Raw genomic sequence first — 23,013 nt, 5'->3', positions numbered from 1 at the left:
ACACACACACACACACACACACACACACACACACACTATTGTTTTTTCTGGCTCATTAGGCATCCATCTGTCAATACATTTTAGCACTAGCATTGGCATGCTTTATTCTTTTAATAAATGTGCCCATATTAAAAGACTAGCCTGACCATATCTGAATCTGTACCTAGAATCTAATTCAGCAGTCTAGAGCATCTTTCAGTCTACAAAATGGTTTATTTTCAGCTACATACACAGGAAATTTAATTATCACACAGTGGGAGAGAGCGAGAGAGAAGGAGGGAGCTCAGATCTCGATGGAAATGAAAAACACCACATTTATGAGTCGGGAAGCCAGTGCAGATATACAGTATAGACCTTGAACTTCTTTCAACTCTGCTGACAGACAGTGAGGAGAGAACTGATCCACGATGAGCAGACAGATGATAGGGAGGATAAAAGAGACAGACAGGAAGGGAGCCTGGAAAACAGCTGGCTTCTGCTTTCCTTTATTGATCCAGTAAGTGGTCAGTAAACTCTAGACATTATGATGCATGAAACTAACTTTTAGCTTCCTTTAAACAACTAATATATTAAAGATTCAGAATAACAGCTGTTTTTTAAGAATATAAAAATAACTAAAATAAAAATGATTAAAAAATAGAAATAAATGATTAAAAAAATAATATGTGACCTTATTGGACCACAAAACCAATCATAAGTAGCACGGGTATATTTGTAGCAATAACCAAAAACACATTGAATGGGTCAAAATTATTGATTTTTCTTTTATGCCAAAAAAAAAAAAAAATTTGAATATTAAGTAAAGATCATGTTCCATGAAGATATTTTGTAAATATATCATAATATAATTTTTGATTAGTAATATGCATTGCTAAGAACCTCATTTGAACATCTTTAAAGGCGATTTTCTTAATATTTAGATTTTTTTGCACCCTCAGATTACAGATTTTCAAATAGCTGCATCTCAGCCAAATATTGTCCTATTCTAACAAACCATACATTAATGACAAAAAAATACATTAATTAAAACAATTGTCCCTTATGACTAGTTCTGTGGTCACATATAAATGATTCAAAATAAAAAAGTAATACAATAAAAATATGGAAATATTAGCTGCCTTTAAACAACTAATATAAAATGACTCAAAATAAAATAAAATAAAAATGTATACATTTTAATGCAGCCATTTTTATATTTCTTAATGTAAAATAAAAAAAAGACAAATTATTTCAGTACTTTGTGGATTGTTAAGCTATATTCTATCTATTCATGCACATCTGATCAGGTCAGGATCACCAGTCGAATAAAAACAGCAAATTAATTTCTGTACAATTTACAAATCGTACCTGGACTTCGCTGGTCCTCTGTCGTATAGTTTCCTCCCTTTCTTTGATGTCCTGTTCCACCACGCTCTTCTCCCTGAAAGACCAGCAGAGACATGAGTATTTAATCACAGTGGCGACGGCGGGTACAGACAGCCAGCCGCCTGGAACAGGATGGACAGCATCTCCCTCCAGCACCATCTCTGCATCTGCTGCTGGAGCTTGCTCGTGTGAGAGAAGAGAGGCTGTCCGTGAGTGTGTGTGTCAGAGCTGCACATGAGCAGATGGTTTTCTGAACGTCAGGAAGAACAGGAGGAGGGAAGCATGGAGGGAGAGAGAGAGCGAGAGAGAGATGGTGGATGCGGGGTTGGAATACATTAGAGGTGTTTTCACCTTCAAGTTATACAGGCAAGGCAAGGCAAGTTTATTTATAAAGCACATTTCATACACAATGGTAATTTAAAGTGCTGTACATAAGAGGAATTAAAATCATAATATCATAAAAATCATACAAATTAATAATCACAACAGTAAAAATGATTATACATAAAATAATGCAATCTGTTCGGACGTAGCACAGTGCTCATTCAATACATGCACAACTAAACAGATGAGTTTTGACAGGTTAAATTAGCCAACAAATATATTGCAACTACATACATTTTCTGGATGCTAGTGATAGACCAAATTGCCTGATGTCTAGATAAAGCTGATGAAAATTTATATTGTTAAATTTTAATATATTTTTGTAATGGCAAATCTATTTTTAGCAGCCATTACTTCAGTTTTCAGTGTAATATGATCCTTCAGAAATCATTCTAATATGCTGATTAGGTGCTCAAGAAACATTTATTATTATCAATGTTGTATTATTATCAGTGCTGCTTAAAACTTTATGAAAAGCGTAATTATTTCAGGATTCTTTGATAAATGGAATATTTCTATTTGATATAGAAATCTTTTGTAACATTTTACATTTCTTTACTGTCTTTTTAATAAAAGCACTTAAAAAACAAAAACAAAAAATAACATAACATTATGGTCACTTTTGATTAATTTGAAGAGATAATTCACGCAAGAATTAAAATTACCCCATGATTTACTCACCCTCAAGCCATCCAAGGTGTATATGACTTTCTTCATTCAGACCAATACAATCAGAGTTCAATAAAAAATGTCCTGGCTCTTCCAAACTTTATAATGGCAGTGAACGGGTGTTGAGATTTTGAAGTCCATTAAAGTGCATCCATCCATCATAAAAAGTACTCCACACAGCTCCAGGGGGTTAATAAAGGCCTTCTGAAGCAAATCGATGCGTTTGTGTAAGAAAAATATCCATATATAATACTCTATAAACCGTAATCTCTAGCTTCTGCTAATTGTCATATAAACATTCAAAAGAGACTGACATACCAGTGGGTGACGTAGGATGTAGGTGTAGCGTAAGCTCCAGTGAGAATATGCTAGTCTCGCAAGACCCAAGTTTGTTTACATTACGGTTTATAAAGATTTAATGTGGATATTTTTCTTTCACAAGTGCACTGTTTTGCTTCAGAAGAAGAGTTCTTTTTATGATGGATGGATGTGCTTTATTGGACTTCAAAATCTCAACAGCCATTCACTGCCATTATGAAGATATAAAGGTAGAGTCAGAACATTTTTAAATATAACTCCAATTGTATTCGTCTGAAAGAAGACTGATACAAGTCTGATACACCTAGAATGGCTTGAGGGTGAGTAAATCATGCAGTAATAAAATTTTTGGGTGAACTATCCTTTTAATGCTATATATTTTTTGTAACGGAGCTCGACATTAATGCTTGTCTGGGACAAGTAGTTTTTTTTGAAGGGGCAAGGGAAAGAAAATTTTACTTGCCCGACTGGACAACTAATCTGATTAAACATCTATTTAGGGATGCCCGAAATTTCGTTTATAAAATAATTCTGATTTTATTACATACATTTGGTGTAAACGGCAATTGATAATGGATAATGTATTGACAGTAACAAGATCATGCCAGTTGAGGATTGATGATTCATTCATTAGTTGCTGCCACCTATTGCCGATTTAGTAGCTTATTTTGCATTTTTTATATTATAACATTTAAATATTATATATAAAAAAATACATACATACATACATACATATATATATACATACATACATACATATATATATATTAACACCAAGCTCATGATATTATTTATACCGTTGCAATTTTGCTATTGTAAATGCTTTCATGCTATATTTTAGCTTCATTAAACAGGTAAATGCATCTTAATGCCACTTCAGCTGCTTCCGTTTCTTCCACAGTGGAAAGATTGATTTTGCTAATGCCGATTTCATTTGATTGTAGCCCTATTGTGTCTTACTTAAGTGAAATTATTAATAAAATATCGAAATTTTAAATGAAAGGTGACATGCATTTAATGCGGTTAGGTAAAATGGCCTTTAAACAGGCAAAAAAATATATATTTTCCTGGAAATCAATTTTAGTATGCAGCAACTTCAGTAATATAAATATACAACATAATTTCCCAACAACAAAATTGTGGGAAGTAAAAATGCTGAGTGGAGTGATTTAGAAGAAAACCACTAGCCACAGTGGCTTGTGAGGAAAAAGTTAATGTCAAGCCCTGACTGTAAGTAATATATACATCATAGAAATTGCTATTCCATGCTGTTGCTACACACTTCATAGGGTGTTCCATGATATGCTAGATCCAGTAAAGGGCTGATATGTGTTGCTATGTGACTGCTAGGGTGTTCCGAATTGTTTCTTAGCATTACTCTGATGCTCAAAACTGTCCCATAAGTCTGAAAATTTTGCAAATAGCACATCTCTCTCTTTTAGCAAAACCTAAACTCATGGTACTCATCTGTTAAGGCTCAAACCATTCATCTTTTGGCTCCTAGCCCAGTTTTTAACTACTATGCCACACCATCCATGCATATTGTGGGAAACAAACACTTTGTTCAACACATTTGCATGTTAAATCCATTTCTAAACATTTCATTTCCAAGCATCTTCTTACAGAGAGGGCTCAGTCACTGATCATAGCGTGAATACAATAGATTTATGATGATGCTGGAATTTTTTTTTTTATGTGGAATGTCTTTTAGGTTTTGAGGCTAGCGAGCTAGCAAGAGTAAAACAGAAAGATTAATAACGGAAAAAAAATGTCGTATAACAAATCTTTCTCAAAAAGATTCAGAGCATCTTTCCTAGATTAAGATTAGACTGAACTGTATTAAGCTCTGACTCAACATTTCCTCTCAGATTCTAACACAGTGAGTTCATGCTACAGTCTTCCCAGCAACAACAGAGAAACTCACATGTATCTGACCGAGAGTCAAGCGCACACACTGTGAGTCAGAGACTCCCAGGAGAAAAGAGAGAGAAGGGGAAAACATGAAAATAGAAAGACTGAAACGGGATATATAAATAATACAGAGCAAATGACCAACGGTCCTAAATCCAACTAAAAAACTGGTTCTTGAGTTGCCCGGATCAGCCAAAAACAACAGAGCGTGTTTCGTCCAAACAGCCTAGAAATGCTTTTTTTTTTTTTTTTTTTTTTATAAGGAGGGCGTGGCTTGTTCTTACCTGTCACCTGAGGTGGCCCGTTGCCGTGGAGTTTTAAGGCAATCCCGAACCGCACGCATCATTTTAGCGACAAACAACAACCCATTGTATAGAACCTTTCTGTTTTCTATCCTTCCTGCTCATCTTCTTATGCTCTCTCCATTACTTCTCAATTACTCTTTCTCTCGCACTCTTTCCGTGAAGGAGGAAGTGAGAAGTGTTAGAAGTGCTGTTGAGCGTCTATCTCACACTGAGTGAGTGAGTGTGCTGGAAGCTGACAGAGCTGACAGGTGACTGTATCTGCTTTTGCTCAAACTCTGTAAACCAGAGATGGAGGGAAAACCAGAGGTGGGGGCATCTTCCTCTTTCAGTGTTTGTGTAAATGAAAGCTCCACCTCTCCTCTGTGGCGTAGCGACTCTCATCACAAGTAGTGTTAACTTCTCTGGAGAATTATTGCTTGCAGGAAGTGATTTAAGGACTTGTATATGCCACCCACACACATGTTGCATTCAGTAGCATTACTTTTCTCATCTGTCATACAAATATATTTATTATGAATGATTAGTTCAGCCAAGAATGATGTACTCACCCTCATGTCCTTCTTAACCCTTCTTTTCTTTAAATAGTAGATATAGCATAAAAGTAGTCTACATTACTCTTGTTCTACTTTCCAAGCTTTCTGGAGCCATACAATTCCTTGTATGATAAATAAAACAAACAAATACAATTAGAAATATTTTCTTGGCAACTAACTGAAATAAAATGCAACTAAACTGACAAAAACTGAAATAAAAATTAATAAAAATTAATTAAAAAATTAATTAAATGACAACAGGACAAAAATTTGACAAGTGAACAGATTATGCTATATGTCTTTTTCTTGTAAAAAAAAAAATAATAATTGTAAAGTACTTTTGCATTGTAGTATTTTTGAACTGCCTTCAATTATGCTTATTTAAATAAAAATATTTGTATTATTTTTATATAATATGGTGTATTATATTTAACAAATGTTTATTATTATTATTTTTTATGCTGATTTAATGAAAATTATTTATGCTTATTTAAATGTAAAAAAGTGTACTATTGTATTATATATAAACATTGTATTTTTAATATATATCTTTAATTCCTTATAGCAGTTAAAACTGAAACTTTCTTATTACTATATACAATTGCAATCAAAATTATTCAACCCCCCAGAGACTGCAGTACTTTACAAATAAAAGCTTGTCTGAAGTTTCAGGACTTTATAAAAATTGCATCTACAACAGTGTACTGGCATATTAAAAGTGACAATGTCAATATATAATGTAATGTGTTTGAGCTCTAGGATTTTTTTTTTTTAGAAACAGCTGTCATAATTATTCAACCCCTATTCAACATTGCCGTTTTAAGTCATTTATTTTTGTGGTAGGGAACAAAATTGTCCTAAAACACAATTAAGCCTTTACAAACTATTAAAAAAACTGAATCAGCTTGAGATGTTACACATCTATACATTTATCCCATACATGTGCTGAAGTTGAGTAGCAAATATGGTAAAGTCAACAGAGCTTAAGCTATAGAGAAGAAACTGTTGTATTGTATTAGAAAGTCTAAGGCTACGTGAAGATTAAGACATTAAAAGCCTTATTCCTTAGTTTAAAGTGTGTTGTACCAGAAAACCTTTGAGGGTGTTGAACCAAAAATGCACAATTTCATAAAATGTTTGATCAGAGCAACTGAGAAAAACCTGCAATGTACAGCCAAAGAATTGCGAGATGACCCGATGAAAGGAGGAAAAATACTTCATTCCAGAGTAGAAGATGAACATAGGACAAGCATGGCACAAGATGTTGGGGCATCTTGGCGAATACCATTCTTGATCAAGAAGAACAAAAAGGTCAGCTTGAATATGCTAAAATTTATTTGGATAGACCTGTGGAGTTCTGGAAGAATGTTTTATGGAGTGATGTGACCAAACTAGAACATTTGGACGTATAGATCAGCGGATTGTCTGGTGCAAAAAAGGGAAAACTAATGAGCAGAAGAACACTATCTCCATGATCAAACATGGAGGTGGGCTGATCCAATTATGGGGTTGTTCTACTGTAGCATGAAGTGGAAAACATGACCGCATGAAGGAAACCATGGATTCCTTGAAGTATCAGGCCATTTTGCCAAGAATTGTGATGCATTTGGTGCAAAGACCGAAGATGATGATCAATGGACTTTCCTGCAGGACAATCATGCCAAAGTAAACAAACAAATCTACTTCTGCTTGGTTCAGGGATCAGTCACAGAATGTTCTTGAGTGGCCTGTTCAGTCTCCAGATTTAATTCTCATTGAAAATATTTGGTTAAATTTGAAGAAAGCAGTGGCAAAGTGAAAACCAAAGATTATCCGTGATTTAAAAGCTTTTTCAGCCGAGGAATGGTCCAAGATTGCAGTAGAGAGGTGATCAACGTTTCTAAACACTTTCAAACAGCGTTTATTGGTGGTTTTAAATAATAAAAGATTCTGCACCAAATTTTACTTTTGGGGGTTGAATAATTTTGAACATGAATGTTTAGAGCCAATTTGATTTTTTTCTATTATTTATCAATTTATGTTCTCAGAATTACTCAAATGTGTATTAAAATACTTTATCTAATAGTGTCCTAATGCCTTTGTAGATTTGTTTTTAGAAAAACAAATTATCTGGAACAAAATGTCTTGCATGTCAAGGGGGTTGAATAATTTCGATTGCAACTGTAAGTATTTATTAAAATATTTCTACATTGTAGAATTTGTGAACTATTTTTTCAGCTATGCTGATTTAAATTAAAAAATTAATTTCTGCTTATTTAATGGATAATTTAAAATTAATTCAATGTATTATTTTTTTTACTGTATGCCTTTTTCTTGTTAAAAAAATAAGATTATTTTAAATTTTTTAAAAAAAAGTAAAATTCTAAATATAAAATGTAAAGCCAAATAAGAGATTAATATTAATAAGATTATTAAATACTATTACTACAATAACGTATATATACTAAAATAAAACTGGTGAAAACCATTATGACATTTTTATGCTGCTTTTTTGTCATTTTAGAGCTTCACAGCCCTTACTTTTTGTTTTACAAGAAATCCATATGGGTTTGGAACAACATGAGGGTGAGTAAACAATGACAATTTTCTTTTTTGGCTGAACTACGCCTTTAAAACAAGTGGCTTAAAAATTCTAAATACTGTCTGTGGGTGTAGACAATCTAGTTCAGCTCGAGATGACCTTGCACATTATGATGACAGATCGAAGAACATTAAGTAATGAGATACTCATTAAAGAAACCATTCATCAGGTCAAGTGCATCTATCATGACTTGAGGACAGATTTGGGTACACTGACACACTAAGATTATGGTCAGAGACATACTTCTGTTTTTTGGTTTCATAATCTCCTGTGCCGCTGTGTGAGGGCATTTTGTGAAAAATACAAATACAGACTATAATAAAACTGATTGCCAGATGGTAAAAAGAGAAATGGGAAGAACTGCATGCTAAATATATTATAAATAATAAAGACTTACAGACAGATGGAACAGCAATGCAGTGGTTACCCATAAATACTTCTTCATGCATAAATATCCATGTGTCTACAAAATGTACAATGCCGTTCAAAAGTTTGTATAGCTTTTTTTTTAATTATCTTAATCAAAGCTGCATTTACTTGATAAAAATATTAACATTGTGAAATATTATTAGTTTTAAAAATTGCTTTTTTTATATTTTAAAATAATTATTGTGATGCAAAGCAAAATTTTCATCAGCCATGTCGATTTTATTTTTTACTTTTATTATCAATTTTTATGCTGCTTAATATTTTTTTGGAACCTGTGATACTTTAAGGATTCTTTGATTAATATAAAGTTAAAAAGAACAGCATTTATTTAAAACAGAAATCTTTTACATGGTAGTTCATATTGTTACTAAATATTTATTTTTTAAATAAAATCCTGTTCATTTTAAGTTTTTTATTTTATAAAGAAAAAAAATATATATATATATTAAGCAGCACAACTGTTTTCAACATTAATATTAAATGAGCATATAAGAATGATTTCTGGAGGATCATGTGACACTGAAGACTGAAGTAATGATGCTGAAAAAAAAACTCAACTTTGCATCACTGGAATAAATACCATTTTTAAATATATTTACATAGAAAACTGTTATTTTACATTGAAATAATATTTTACAATATTACATTTTTTTTCTGGATTTTTGATCAAATAAATGCAGCCTTGATGAGCAATTTAAATCTTACTGATCCTAAACTTTTAAACTGCATTGTATATTAACGTCAGAACTAAAATTTTAATTCTGGTTTCTTTAGGTGTTCTTGTGCATAAATGGACAGAGGAAAGTAAGATTGGTAACTCACTTCTGTAGGTCCATGATTTCATTAGTGAGCGAGTCCAACTCTTTAATTGCGGAGAAATCAGCAGCCTGTACTGCAAGAGCATTGTTCTTTTAGAACAAAAAAGGAATGGAATATCATTAAAAGAAAGTAGAAATCATGCATGAGTCACACATAACTTTATATTTAGAAACATTAATCTAGCATACACTACCATTCAAAAGTTTGAGGTCAGAAGGTCTTTTTAAAGAACTAATACTTGTATTCACCAAGGAGGATGCATTAAATTGATTAAAAGTGATAGCAAAGACATTTATAATGTTACAAAAGATTTCTATTTTAAATAACACTGTTCTTTTAAGGTTTCTATTCATCAAAACAATCTAGAAAAAATGGTTTTCAACCTTGTTTTCAAAGCACCAAATCAGCATATTAGAATCATTACTGAAAGACCATGTGACAATGATGACTAGATAATAGCTGTAGAAAATTCAGCTTTGTCATCATAGAATATTGTAAAATATATTCTAAAATTGAAAACAGTTATTTTAATTGCCATTTTAAATGCAGCCCTGGTGATCATAAGAAAAAATATATATATATCGTACTGACCCCAAACTTTTGCACTGTAGTATATAAGAGAAACAGACTTACAAAAGAAAGACAGCAGCAAGCTAGAAAAAAGATAAAATCTTAAAGGGTTCAATGACTGGTCAGAAAGAACAACAACTAGAATCTTCCTTTTTCACACTCAAAACAACAACAACAAAATAATTCTACACCCATTGTTTAATAAGCAGTATACCTGTCGAGCCAGTCTATCAGAAGGAGGGATCATTTCCGGAGAGAGAGTCTGGGGTGGTTCTACTCCCTTTGACAGCTTCTGATTGATTAGATATAGAGCTAATGCAAACTGATCTCGGGTCAGCTTCCCAACGTCTCCTATATCACAAAGCTCCCTGTAGAAACAGGCACAAAAAAGTAAGCCAGAGTAACATTTCAATACAAATCCATACAGTTTTAGTATTTACAAGATTAGGTTTAATTAGTTCTGCATGAGAATTTATGGAAAATGAAACTGAAATGTATCCAAGCAATGGCATCTCACCAAATGCGGGCCAAAGTGGCAGATGGCAAACCGGTCTTTAGAAATATATCTCGGACCTCAGCACCAGATACCAAGCCATCCATGTCACTGTCTGTCTTGGCGAATAAGTCATCATATTTGGCTTTTTCTGCTGGAGATACCACCCACTGCACACATACAACACACACAGATGGTTTGATGGTTTAATGAATCTATAGGACATACACTTACAGCAAGGATCAGAATCATTAAAGGAGAAGTTCACTTCCAGAACAAAAATGTACAGATAATGTACTCACCCCCCTTGTCATCCAAGATGTTTAGTCATAAAGAAATTATGTTTTTTGAGGAAAACATTTCAGGATTTCTCTTCATATAATGGATATTATATAATGGTCTTATCTAGCAATACTGTCATTATGAGACAAGCGTTTGCAGTTAAAGGGTATATCAGGGTTCCCACACCTTGATTAACTTTAAACTCAAGGACGTTTCAAGGACTTTCCAGGTCCAATACTCTAAAATTCAAGGACTTAATGTGGGGGAACTTTTTAAGTGACAGCAAGGTTACATTGTGTTACCTTGTAATATACAGTACTGTGCAAAAGTCTTAGGCCACTAGTATTTTCACAAACAAAAATGGTTTATTTCTATCTTTTGCTGTAGTGTGTCAGTAGGAAATATCAGTTTGCATTTCCAAACATTTATTTTGCCATTACTTTTACAAATCCAGAGAGATTTTTGTTTGCACAAGGAGTCTGACAACAGCCAGTGCTCCACACAGAGATCTGATCTCATCATCATCCAGTCTGTCTGGAATCACATGAAGAAACAGAACAAACTGAGACAGACTAAATCCAGAAAACGGTGGCAACGTCTCCAAGATGCATCGAGAGACCTATCTGCAAAGCTGCAGTACTGTTAAAAGTTTTAGCCTCTTGTGTAAAAATGCAATAAAATGAGGATGCTGTCAAAAATAATGCAGTTTCTTTATCAATTAACTTACATTAAATCAACATTTGGTGTGACCATCCTTTGTGTTTAAAGCAGCTTTCGCCCTAGGTACACTTGCACATAGTTTTTCAGATAGCTTTGCAGATAGGTCTCTTGAAGCATCTTGGAGATGTTGCCACAGTTCTTCTGGATTTAGTCTGTCTCAGTTTGTTCTGTTTCTTCATGTGATTCCAGACAGACTGGATGAGATCAGATATCTGTGTGGAGCACTGGCTGTTGTCAGACTCCTTATGCAAACAAAAATCTCACTGGATTATTACAATTAATTTGCACAGTACTGTACATTGTTACAGTTTTCATGTGTCAAACACAACTATGCAAAAAAGCATTTTATTTGAACTACACAATCTATTTTTGCAATGTTTTACAGTGTGTCTGTGAAACGTTGAGCTTTCATCATAGTAGTCTTGTGCACACGTGAATGTCATGGAAATAAACAAGACAAAGTACCTCACGCTGGAAACACTTAACATAATGTTTAAATGTGCGTAACTAATGCAAGCAAGCTAGTACGCAAAGGCCACAAAGTGCTGGCAAAATAACACACTAGCAGACTAGAGTAATATGGAATTTTTTCTAAAAAAAAACTTCTTGCACAAAATTAATTCAAGCACTTTCAAGGACCTGTATCCTTGCATGTTTATTTTCAGAAACTTTCCAGGGCCTGGAAAAAATTTCAGATTCACAAACTTTTAAGGATTTCAAGGACCCATGGGAACCCTGATATATAAATTAATTTTTTTTTTTTTTAAGAAAATAACAGATAGTTTTGCTAGATAAGACCCTTCTTTCTCAGCTGGGATCATTTAGAGCAGGGGTCCCCAAACTAAGGCCCCTCTGAACAATGCCAGTAAAAATGTAATTTTTAATACATTTTACTTATATCATGTCGGTATTTGATAATAGAGGTTGGCTTTCAAACTAAAATTTCCCTTAGTTATAAACATAGCCTAATTATTTGTTAAATTCACCAACAGAATGGAACATTCAACATAATGCGTCATCGTGATTGAACAGGTGCAAAATCAAGACTTCACTCATCTCCCAGTTACCCAAAATTTTTCAGCTGAGAAACCAGTGGCCCCATTCCCAGTTGAAAAGCCTGTGGAAGCGCTGAAAATGCTGAAGGCGGAGTTTGACGTTTGTTAAAAAACACAGTGGACCAACACCAGCAGATGACATTGCACCCCAAATCATCAAGGAACTTGAGCTACGAGCTTCTCCACCCTTCCACCAGACTCCAGGACCTTGGTTTCCAAATGAAATACAAAACTTGCTCTCATCTGAAAAGAGGACCACTGGGCAGCAGTCCATTTCTTCTTCTCCTTAGCCCAGGTATGATGCCTCTGATGTTGTCTGTGGTTCAGGAGTGGCTTAACAAGAGGAATATGACAACTGTGGCCAAATTCCTTGACACGTCTGTGTGTGGTTTGCTCTTGACGCCTTGACCCCAGCCTCAGTCCATTCCTTGTGAAGTTCACCCAAATTCTTGAATCGATTTTGCTTGACAAGCCTCTCAAGGCTGCGGTTCTCTCAGTTGGTTGTGCATCTTTTTCTTCTACACTTTTTCCTTCCATTTAGCTTTTTGTTAACATGCTTGGATACAGCACTTTGTGAGCAGCCAGCTTCTTTGGCAATTAATGTTTGTGGCTTACCCTCTTTGTGAAGGGTGTCAATGCTTGTTTTCTGGACAACTGTCAGATCAGCAGTCTTCCCCATGATTGTGTAGCCTAGTGAACCAAACTGAGAGACCATTTTGAAGGCTCAGGAAACCTTTGCAGGTGTTTTGAGTTGATTGGCTGATTGGCATGTCACCATATTCTAATTTGTTGAGATACTGAATTGGTGGGATTCTGTTAAATGTGAGCAAAATCATCACAATTAAAGAAACCAAAGTCTTAAACTACTTCAGTCTGTGTGCATTAAATTTATTCAATACACAAGTTTCACAATTTGTGTTGAATTACTGAAATAAATGAACTTTTCCGTGACATTCTAATTTATTGAGACGCACCTGTATATCTTTTAAAAAGAAATGATAATTTGTGTGGTGCATAACAAAATAATAAACTATTCTACCATTAAAAGGTATAATAAATACAGGTAAAATCATAATAAAATAATAATAATAATAGTAGTCAGTCCGGCCCATGGAATTTTCTTTTATAAACCGAGCCGGCCCCCCCATTAAAGAAAAGAAAATTATTTGGCCCTCTCAGAAAAGAGTTTGGGGACCCCTGATTTAGAGCCTTTTGAAGCTGCATTTAAACTACGTTTTGGAAGTTCAAACTCGGGGCCACCATACATATCCATTATAAGGAGAAAAATCCTTGAATATTTTCCTCAAAAAACACTTTCTTTATGACTGAAGAAAGACAGATATAAACATTTTGGATGACAAGGGGGTGAGTACATTATCTGTACATTTTTGTTCTGGAAGTGAACTACTCCTTTAATAACATCTATATTAACAATAATTTGACAGTATAATGACAAGCAAATGTCACCTGTGGCGGTGTAGGATTTGCTGGCAGTGTTTTAGATCCAGAGTGGGCCGAGCCTCTCTCTTTGTGCTGTGCTGGTGATGGTAGGAGGGGCATCACAGGAGGCGTGGCTATTTTTTTCCGTTTTGATGGTGGAATCAGAGAGGCAGGCAGGGACATGGGAACTGGCTCAGACTCCAGAGCTCTGTATACCAAATGCATGGCCTAAAACACACAAACACACAGAATGTATGAATTATAAACAGTGGACAAACAAGCTTCACAAGTTTTAATACAAGTCTTCAAGGGCAGAATCAAAGTAGTATAAAAGGCAGTTTTTCACAAACAGGAAACATGATTTATTGCATCAAATATCAGAATTCATGGCATATTAATAAAAGCCTAAACTATGTAATAAAAATGGTGAAGGCAAGAATAAACAAATATACAACTTCAAATAAGGAATTTTTGTGTTTAAAAACTATTTAAGATAGACATAACTGAGTCATGTTTTCCTTTATGATAGCAAAACAAAACAGAAACATGAGAACAGCCACAACGGGGTTAGCTGCAGTTTAGTCTTGTTTAGATTAGCTTTAGACCGGTGTTTTTATTAACTTAAACTGAAAATAAAACTATTAAAGTTTTATAAAATAAAATATGAATATTCTAACTGTATTATAATAAATACCTGTAAATTACAGGAAAATAGAAACATTTTAAATACTAAAATTACTAAAGCAAAAGTGAAATAAAACAATTTAAAGCTTCATAAAAATAAAAAAAATAGAAAAAATATCAGTAAGGTTAATTAGTTGACATGAACTAAGAATAAACAATGTACTTCTACAGCATTTTTTATTCTTAGTTAATGTTAATTTTAGCATTTACAAATACATGATTAATTGTTTGTTAACATTAGTTATTGCACTTTGAACTAACCATGTCAAGCAATGAACGACTGTATTTTTTACCTAACATTAACAAAGATTAATAAATACTGTAAGAAATGTATTGTCCATTGTTCGTTCATGTAATTACACCTTATTGTAAAGCGGTACCAAAAGATTAATAGTATTATAATAGTATATAAATAATACGAAAATAACACAAAACTCACCACAGCAAACTCATCTTTGTCCAGCATGCCATCTCTGTCAATATCACTGAGCTCCCAAACCTATAAAATCAAATCAGATCAATTGTCAATTAAATCAGTATTATCGATTTACAGAGTTAATCACTACTGGTTTGTATTTTAATATTAATACTTATAAGTGGGACAGACAATTTAGCTAAACTTTAGGTTTTTGTTTGTTTTGCCTTTTAAAATAACTAAGGCTCAAGAGCGCAGCCTGTTGGTCAGGCCTCAAACTGCACCTTTATATAAAAGACAAGGTAAAAGTCCTATCATCAAAGCCTGCATATGCACTCATTATAAACCTGCCCAGCACAGCGCTCATCTTACCCTGCCAAGAACGTCCACAGGGAGTTTAGAATTGAGGAGCACTGGTTTGACCTTATCTCCCGTGAGCATGCCGCCCACTGGAGAAAGGCTGTCGAAGATGGCATCAAATTTCAGCTTCTCCTCTGCCTATATGACACAGACAAGCATTCATAAATGAGCAAATAAGGAACCGAACTGAATGGCTAATCTAATTTATGACTAATTCTAATGTCAACATTTATTTAGCAACTCAATTCCAAAAACTGGTTGGCGATATCTGACCTTAACAACCCATGGGCAGTCTGTGGGCACCGGGCCAAACTGAAGAGGACTACTACTGTCATGCTAAACAGGAAATAGAGGAACAGTAATTAACTCACAAGAGACACGAAGCTGTTTCCACCATGTAAGCAAATAAAATCATCAACTCAGCAGCTTTTAAGTCATTGGTAATGATATTGTGAGGGAAACGTGATGTCATTGTCATTTTCCTGATCTGGAGAAGAGGAAGAGGAAGTTAAGGTCTGACTTACAAACTTTGGGGGAGGGACAGCAGTATTTAAGCTCTTAAGAGACACTTCAAGTCCATTCTGAGCGCATGCCACCAAACGGAGGGCGACATAAAATTGCTGAGAAGCGACAAACAAACAAATATAGTTGAGAATGTATTACTCAAACAATTTTTTATGTACCTTAATATTAATGCTTTTCAAAATACCTGCTTGTTTAGCGAGCCCTTGCGATCTGCATCTGCTAAGTCCCATATCTGTGGAACAATGAAGAAAATTAGACATAAGGATAAACACAATTAATACATAAGGTAACACAACAAATTGCAGAAAATCAATATGGCAGTACACAGAAGGTAAGTAAATTTAACCGTCCGTCCTTTTCTATTTAAGTCATCTTGATGTTTCCAGCACTCCTCAATCAATTCACTGATTTCCATTTCCCACACTGCTATATTGGATTCACACCAACTGATGTTACCTTGCCAAGGATTAGGTCTGTAAGGCCAGATGTCTTTAAAAATAAGGCCGCTTCAGCAGCTCCTACACGCCCACTTCCGGACGGATCTACCTGTAATGGAATAAAGCATAAAAATTATTTAAAGTCTGAATTTTTGAACATTTTTGAAAGTTTAACACTGCATTTGTTTGACCAAAAATATAGTACAAACACTAATGTGACATTTTATTATAGTTAATAATAACGGTTTTCTATTTTATTATATATGAAAAAGCTATTTATTCCTGTGACGCCAAAACTAAATTTTCAGCAGCCATTACTCCAGTCTTCAGTGTCACATGGTGCTCAAGAAGCATTTCTTAACATCGGTGTTGAAAACAGTTGTTCTCCTTATATTTGTGCAGAAACCGTGATTTTTAGGATTCTTTGATGAATAGAAAGTTTAAAAACAGCATTTATTTGAAAACAAACTCTTTTATGTGTCAAACTCTGTCATGTTTGATCAATTTAACGCACCCTTGCTTAATAAAATGTTTATTTCTTTAACTAAAACGGACCTAAAGCTTCTGAACAGTTGTGAATTTCTCTCTAAATATTATAGAACTGGCTTACGAACAAATATGACTGTCAAATAAAAAAAATATGTGAGCATCAACAGGTTTTTCATTCATAACTATAGAATGACAGAAACACAATTGTTTTTTAGCAACAGGGTGTGTGCCAGATAATTCATAATTCACATTCATTTCACGTAACACTCTAAGTGACTTACCAAGCAGGTATGCAAATCACATATAACAAGAAGAAATAAAGGAGACCTGTTATGCTCTTTTTCTTTTTTTTTCTTTTTTTTTACAGAAGTCTCAGGTGTCCCCAGAATGTCTATGTAAAGTTTCAGCTTAAAATACTCCACAGATCATTTATTATACAATTTTGAAAAAGCCTACTTTGAGCGGAAGCAGAAACACACTGTTTTGCAGCATGTCACTTTAAATGCAAATGAGCTGCTGCCTCCCACACCCTTTTCCAGAATAAGGCTGTGCCTTTACTGCTCCTATCTCAGATACTCTGCCAAAAAACATCTGTTTGGTTTTGATTATCATGAGTTCTAAACTAAGTTCTCTTTCATATCGTATTGCGCTTAAACTGTCAAATACACACAAGTTTATGTTAAAAACACACGTGAGTAACAAAAACAGATGGGTATGTCTGTAAAGGTAAACAGCTGGGAAAGAAATTGCAGGTTTAAATTAGATCTGGGTGGCAGAAGCAAAATTTCAGGAAATAAATCAATAAATCCACTGCTCTTGTCTCCTTCGAGGCTGGGACTCTAAATGGTGTTCTGTGCTCTTCAAATGTAGAACTGGTGCATCGTAGCCACTTGCTGAAACAAAATGGCTGTGCCTTAGGTGTAAACGTGCAGATTAAGGGGGGTAATATTATATTAAGGTCCACTTTCTACGTCACGGGGCAAGCGAAATCTGAGCAGCTCGTTTTATCACAAGTTTGCAGAGAAGGGCCCTCCAAAAAAATTTATTGGGTTGGTAGATGCACTGGGGACTCGATTATAGCACTTAAACATGGAAAAGTTCAGATTTTCATGATTTTAAAGACCCTTTAAGAGTCCTTACTAGGGCTGGGCGATTAATCGAAAAGTAATCGAAATCGACATTCAGAACCTGTAATCGATCAAAATTTTCCAGGTCAATTATTTCAATTACTTTCCCTTTAAAAACACTACTGCGTGTGGAGTCAGGTGACCCCGCTCCGTTATGTTACGTTATTCCGCCGACATGTCGATGGAGAGCTTAAGCAGCATTTATACAGTAAAAAGTATTTACAGGATATACAAGAGTAATTTTATTTAGAAGAGATACTGCTTATTTTCTACTTTTAATATTTATTATTATTTTATAAATAATTTATTTTGTTTCCAAAAGTGCAAATTATTTATTTTCACTAATTAAAGAAAAATGTGACATTTTTGGTTTTAAGCAATGTGTGCTTTAATTTCAGTTGTTCAACACTGATGTTCAATAAATAATCATAGATAGTAGATAGTGTGTGCACCCTTCATTCAAAAATCTCTCACTCGAAAATATGTGCGCATATTTACTGTACAAAACTTGTCAGTGAACTATGAGGGCAAAAAAATTAATATTGTTTAAATATAATTAAATATAATTTTATTAATGAATAAAATAATCGTTCATTAATCGTAATCGGGTTAAAATGTTCAATTAATCGAGATTTTGATTTTAGGCCAAATCGCCCAGCCCTAGTCCTTACGGTGTATTTGACTGTATATAAAAGAAACTAACAATTCATCAAATGAATCAGGATCAATGCAATGTGCAAGTGCTTATCTGGAGAGATTCACTCGAATGAAAAACCAGCAGCAAGATGTTTAAACCACATGCTGGTTCAAACAAGCTGCTCCACTCACCATGTCCTGTTCAGTTTGCAAAAGTCATCACTAATTCATAGCGGCATCCTCTTACTGAGAGAACGACACTTATGGGAGGCAGAAGCCTCAGAGTGCTTTTAGCTCAAACTGACAATGCAGGTTTTTATTTTTATTTTTCCACCAAGTGCTTTATAATGCCAAAATGAAACCTAACAGAAAAAGCTGACTAAACGCTTACCTGTCGATAGTATTTCTCATAGACAGGATTCCCACTCGAAAGCTGCAACGAAATAACAACAAAAAAAACAGGTTTTAAAATGTTTCGGAAGACGTCGTTTAACAGGTCAAATTGATAAAATTTTTAACCAAGACATAAATAAGCCAATTAAACAGCACATTCTTCTAAACGGCTGACTTTCTTGGCAGCACTGATGCATTCAGATCTCTGAAAAGGAAATGTTAAAGCCATCTGGCAACCAGGTGGACATTTATAAAATGGCAATGTGAAAACAAATGATCTCACGCACCTTTCCGTATTTAAAGATGTTGATTATACACCCATTCACACATTAACAGAGGCTTTTTTTTAAGTCTCCTGCCATTCACAACACAAACACTGAGCTTTTGTTGAACTGTGTGATTCACAAACGTCTTGCGGAGTAATAGACATCGGGTTTAGTCATGGCCAAAAGGCTAATTTATAACATATGGATGGTTCAAGTGAAATCAGATGCATTACAGAAACCAAATCATGATTTTTAAATGGTGTTTTTAGTAAACGCCAACCCCTCTGCCAATCAAAAGCTATTAGGAGCTTATATGATCTTGCATATCAGATATCTGCATCACCATAATGTATAAGCATCAAATTGCTTTTCTGGCCAAGTTAGACTAAGTTCTGCCAGATCCCAACTGTTTTTTGATTGTAGTTCAACAGCTCTGTCTGTCTCCCATCAGGTGGTTACTGGTGCATGCTAATGCGACGCTGGCACACAATATTCAGCAAAGTGCCACCAAACATTTCCTTGCCCCGCTGAGAAAGGAGTAGGAGTTTTTGTTGCGCTTCTTTAAAAAAAAAAAAAAGAAGAAAAAAAAAACACCAACCACTTTGGCCTTTCAGGCTGTTCTGAATCCAACTCATTTCCTGAAACTTATTCTGGCATGTTTTACTTATAATTACCACGCTCCTACAAAGCAAAGGCTTAGAAAACCATGATTAAACATACAACAAAAAAATACCATCAACTAAATCTACAAAATCATCTTGGCATCCTAATCTGTCTGTCATGCTGTGTTTACACTGCAAAATCAACACAGAAGCTGAATACAAAGATAATAAAAGGAGCATTTACAAATGCATTTAAACAGAAATGGCAAATGCACAAATAATTTGGTGAAATTAATCTGCAAATATGAAATTATGAACCATTAAATGTGACCCTGGAGCACAAAGCCAGTTTTAAGTAGCACGGGTATATTTGTAGCAATAGCCAACAACACATTGTATGGATCAAAATTATTGATTTTTCTTTTATGGCAAAAATCATTACGATATTAAGTGAAGATATTTTGTACAGTTTCTACCATAAATATATCAAACATTAATTTTTGATTAGTAATATGCATTTTCGAATGAACTTCATTTGAACAGCTTTATCAAAATACATCAATGGAAAGCTTATTTACTCAGTTTTCAGATGATGTATAAATCTCAATTTAAAAAAAATGTACCCACATTTTAAATATGACTCTGCTGAATCACTGAATAATTGCATGGTTGCCTTTTTCTTTTTTTCCAATATCTCTCAAATCAAACCTATCCCTCCGAAATCATAGAAAGCAAAACAGACTGAAGACATTTCAGACATGTCTCTTCCTCAGTCTAAAGTCTTCTTGATGAGGTAATGCTGCAATGCATATTTCATGCAAGTGTCTTGCTTCTAAAACCGTGCACACCATCAGCTGCATGTGGTCAACACTGTAACCATCCTTGCCATTAGACAAGTGTTATTTTTTAAAGCAATAAAGAAGACAGCATGCACACTAAAGTGAGGAACATTTCAAACCATCAATCTAATCAATCCATAAATCCCTCAAGACTATTAAAACAGCTATAAGTGACTCTATGCATGTAATGCATATGCTGTCAGAGCCCTTTCTGTATGAGTGTCACTGAAGCTATTTCATTAATATTTCATTATACACAAAAACCACAGCGGAAAAAGTTCATACGTCTCTGGTTTGAGATTTCTGACTTTTTAAGCTTTAAATTTACTCGACTATAACCTTTTTTGAAGGTTAATGATCTGTTTAGCCAGCTAGCGAGTGTCAAATATGCTTTAGCTAGCTGGCTAATTAGTTTACACACTGTAGATAAGAGGAAAAAAGTTGTTATGGGTAGAATAACGAAGTCCACAAAAGTGGGAAAATACATAATATGACTGCAAAACGATAGTACATGCCACATTTGCATAAAATAACGACTAGTTCATATTTATTGATACATGAAGAGAGAAAAAGCAAGCTAGCAGTGAAGCAAAACTTCCTGCTGCTTTTCTATGCAACCGAGCATGGTTTAATGGACTAAAACACACCGCTAATCTAAACACCAACGTCAGATATAAATGAAACACGTTCTTAATATAACAATTTGAGAGTTTTTGTGACATAAATTGAAGAAGTATTTGAACATCTTCTGTTCAAAGACATTTCACAAGCACTTTCACACGTTCATACCCGAGACATGTAACGTTAAAAACCCAAGATGAGCTAGAAAGTACAGTAACTTCTGTAATCTCATCACATGCTAAAGCTGGAAAAATAATTAAACTTTCGTTTGTTTAATCCAGACCAGTTTAACACTGACACACTAAGCTACGCCCTTACGCAAGTCCCTAAAAGATCACACTGAAACTTTTTCTCTGGCCAAGCAAATGGCTGAAAACAACTTTAAACAGCTGCGATTAGACAGCGGGGTGTGATCGTTTTCCACCCCAAACCGCCAAATGAAAGTTTAACGGATTTTACAGACGTACGAAACGAGCTGGAAAGTGTTTTGGAGAGTGTTATATTTGTGTAGAAAGGGAGGTTACCTGAGTCAGGGAGAGACTGGCAGCCATAGTGTTTCTGTTCCCACTAGTTCATCCTGCGTTGCGATAGGCAATGGGCAATATAGGGATGTTACAAAACCTGGTACTGGGTTAGGATTGAGGGTAAATAAAACACGGCGCTGGATTATTCAGAGGATCTGTAGGCGGTTGGTAACAAGCGGTGGCACTGCAAAACAAGACACTGGAGTTCTCGGTGGATCCGGAGGATGTACAAAACCTGGCGCGGTAATTATCAGTGGATGAGGACTCTGTGAAGTGTTAATTTTGTATTGGTAAATTTGTGTGGAAAAAAAACGTTTAATTCTCACATTTTGTTGTAGTTCTAAAGCTGCTACACTACCAGTCAAAGGGTTGTGAATAGTAAGATTTTAAAGTTTTTTTTTAAAATTCTGCCTAAATTCTGCTTACCAAAACTGCATTTATTTTATCTGAAATACAGAAGTACTAACGATTTACCAATCTGTCGTAAATTATCTTAACCCCTTAACTGTCACTCCTATTTTTTTAAATAGGCATGAAAGTGCACTATCCAAACTTCAATTGTTGTAATTTCATGAACACTTTGGAATACAGATCTAAGGTTGGTTTCTTTTTAAAGAAGACAATCAGCAGATTATTGCAGAAGTGGATTTAAAAAAAAAAATAAAGTATCAAGAAATTATAGATGTTTAAGTTTTATCCTAAATTTGATATCAAATTGAAGCCTCACATCTAAATAAGTCATGTTCCAAATTTGAAGTTGATATGAAAAAAAATGAAGGTTCCTGTGAAAGTTTGTTTTGGGCGTTATACCACAAACAGCCACCGGGTGCCATCCAAATGCCATATATATTTTTTCAGCATTTTTCTGTCACAAAAGTCAAATTTTTTCTGAAAATTTTCATTCAATCACAAAATAACCACCAAATATGCAATCCTGAGACTCAGACCTTTCCAATGATATGTTTTTTGACAAGATTGTAAAAAGTTGTGATTCTAAAACACCGTAATGCATTTTGTAATATGACACTGCTAAGGGGGAGGAGACCGCCAAACGATTTTAAAATACCATTTCCATGGTAAAGCAATGTCCGATTTCAAAATGGATGATTCTTGAGCTTCTAAGCGTTCAAATGATATATAATTTATGATGGTTACTAAAACATTTGATAGAGAAAAAGGACAACAGAAAAAAGAGTGCCAAGCATCATTTACAACTGATGA

General features: G+C 34.5%; 1 protein-coding gene across 3 annotated transcripts in view; it reads right to left on the bottom strand.

Moving 5' to 3' along the window:
- The window catches only part of eps15 (epidermal growth factor receptor pathway substrate 15), a 40,627-nt gene extending 18,770 nt beyond the window's left edge, over window positions 1-21,857 (bottom strand). For all 3 annotated transcript variants that reach the window (XM_073818565.1, XM_073818566.1, XM_073818567.1), the window contains exons 1-13: window positions 21,793-21,857; window positions 18,939-18,980; window positions 16,315-16,404; window positions 16,043-16,090; window positions 15,858-15,953; window positions 15,607-15,669; window positions 15,346-15,471; window positions 14,998-15,057; window positions 13,902-14,102; window positions 10,402-10,547; window positions 10,099-10,252; window positions 9,318-9,403; window positions 1,348-1,420 (exon numbers count right to left, since the gene is read on the bottom strand). In XM_073818565.1, the coding sequence (XP_073674666.1) occupies window positions 1,348-1,420; window positions 9,318-9,403; window positions 10,099-10,252; window positions 10,402-10,547; window positions 13,902-14,102; window positions 14,998-15,057; window positions 15,346-15,471; window positions 15,607-15,669; window positions 15,858-15,953; window positions 16,043-16,090; window positions 16,315-16,404; window positions 18,939-18,980; window positions 21,793-21,819 (1,212 nt within the window). In that variant the 5' untranslated portion in view covers window positions 21,820-21,857. The remainder of the gene's footprint in view (window positions 1-1,347; window positions 1,421-9,317; window positions 9,404-10,098; window positions 10,253-10,401; window positions 10,548-13,901; window positions 14,103-14,997; window positions 15,058-15,345; window positions 15,472-15,606; window positions 15,670-15,857; window positions 15,954-16,042; window positions 16,091-16,314; window positions 16,405-18,938; window positions 18,981-21,792) is intronic.
- Window positions 21,858-23,013: the final 1,156 nt, after the last annotated feature.

Source organism: Garra rufa, chromosome 15, assembly GCF_049309525.1.
Source record: "Garra rufa chromosome 15, GarRuf1.0, whole genome shotgun sequence".
NCBI lineage: Eukaryota > Metazoa > Chordata > Actinopteri > Cypriniformes > Cyprinidae > Garra > Garra rufa.
Note: the sequence above shows the minus strand (reverse complement) of the source record. Positions and strands in the feature narration are given on the sequence as shown.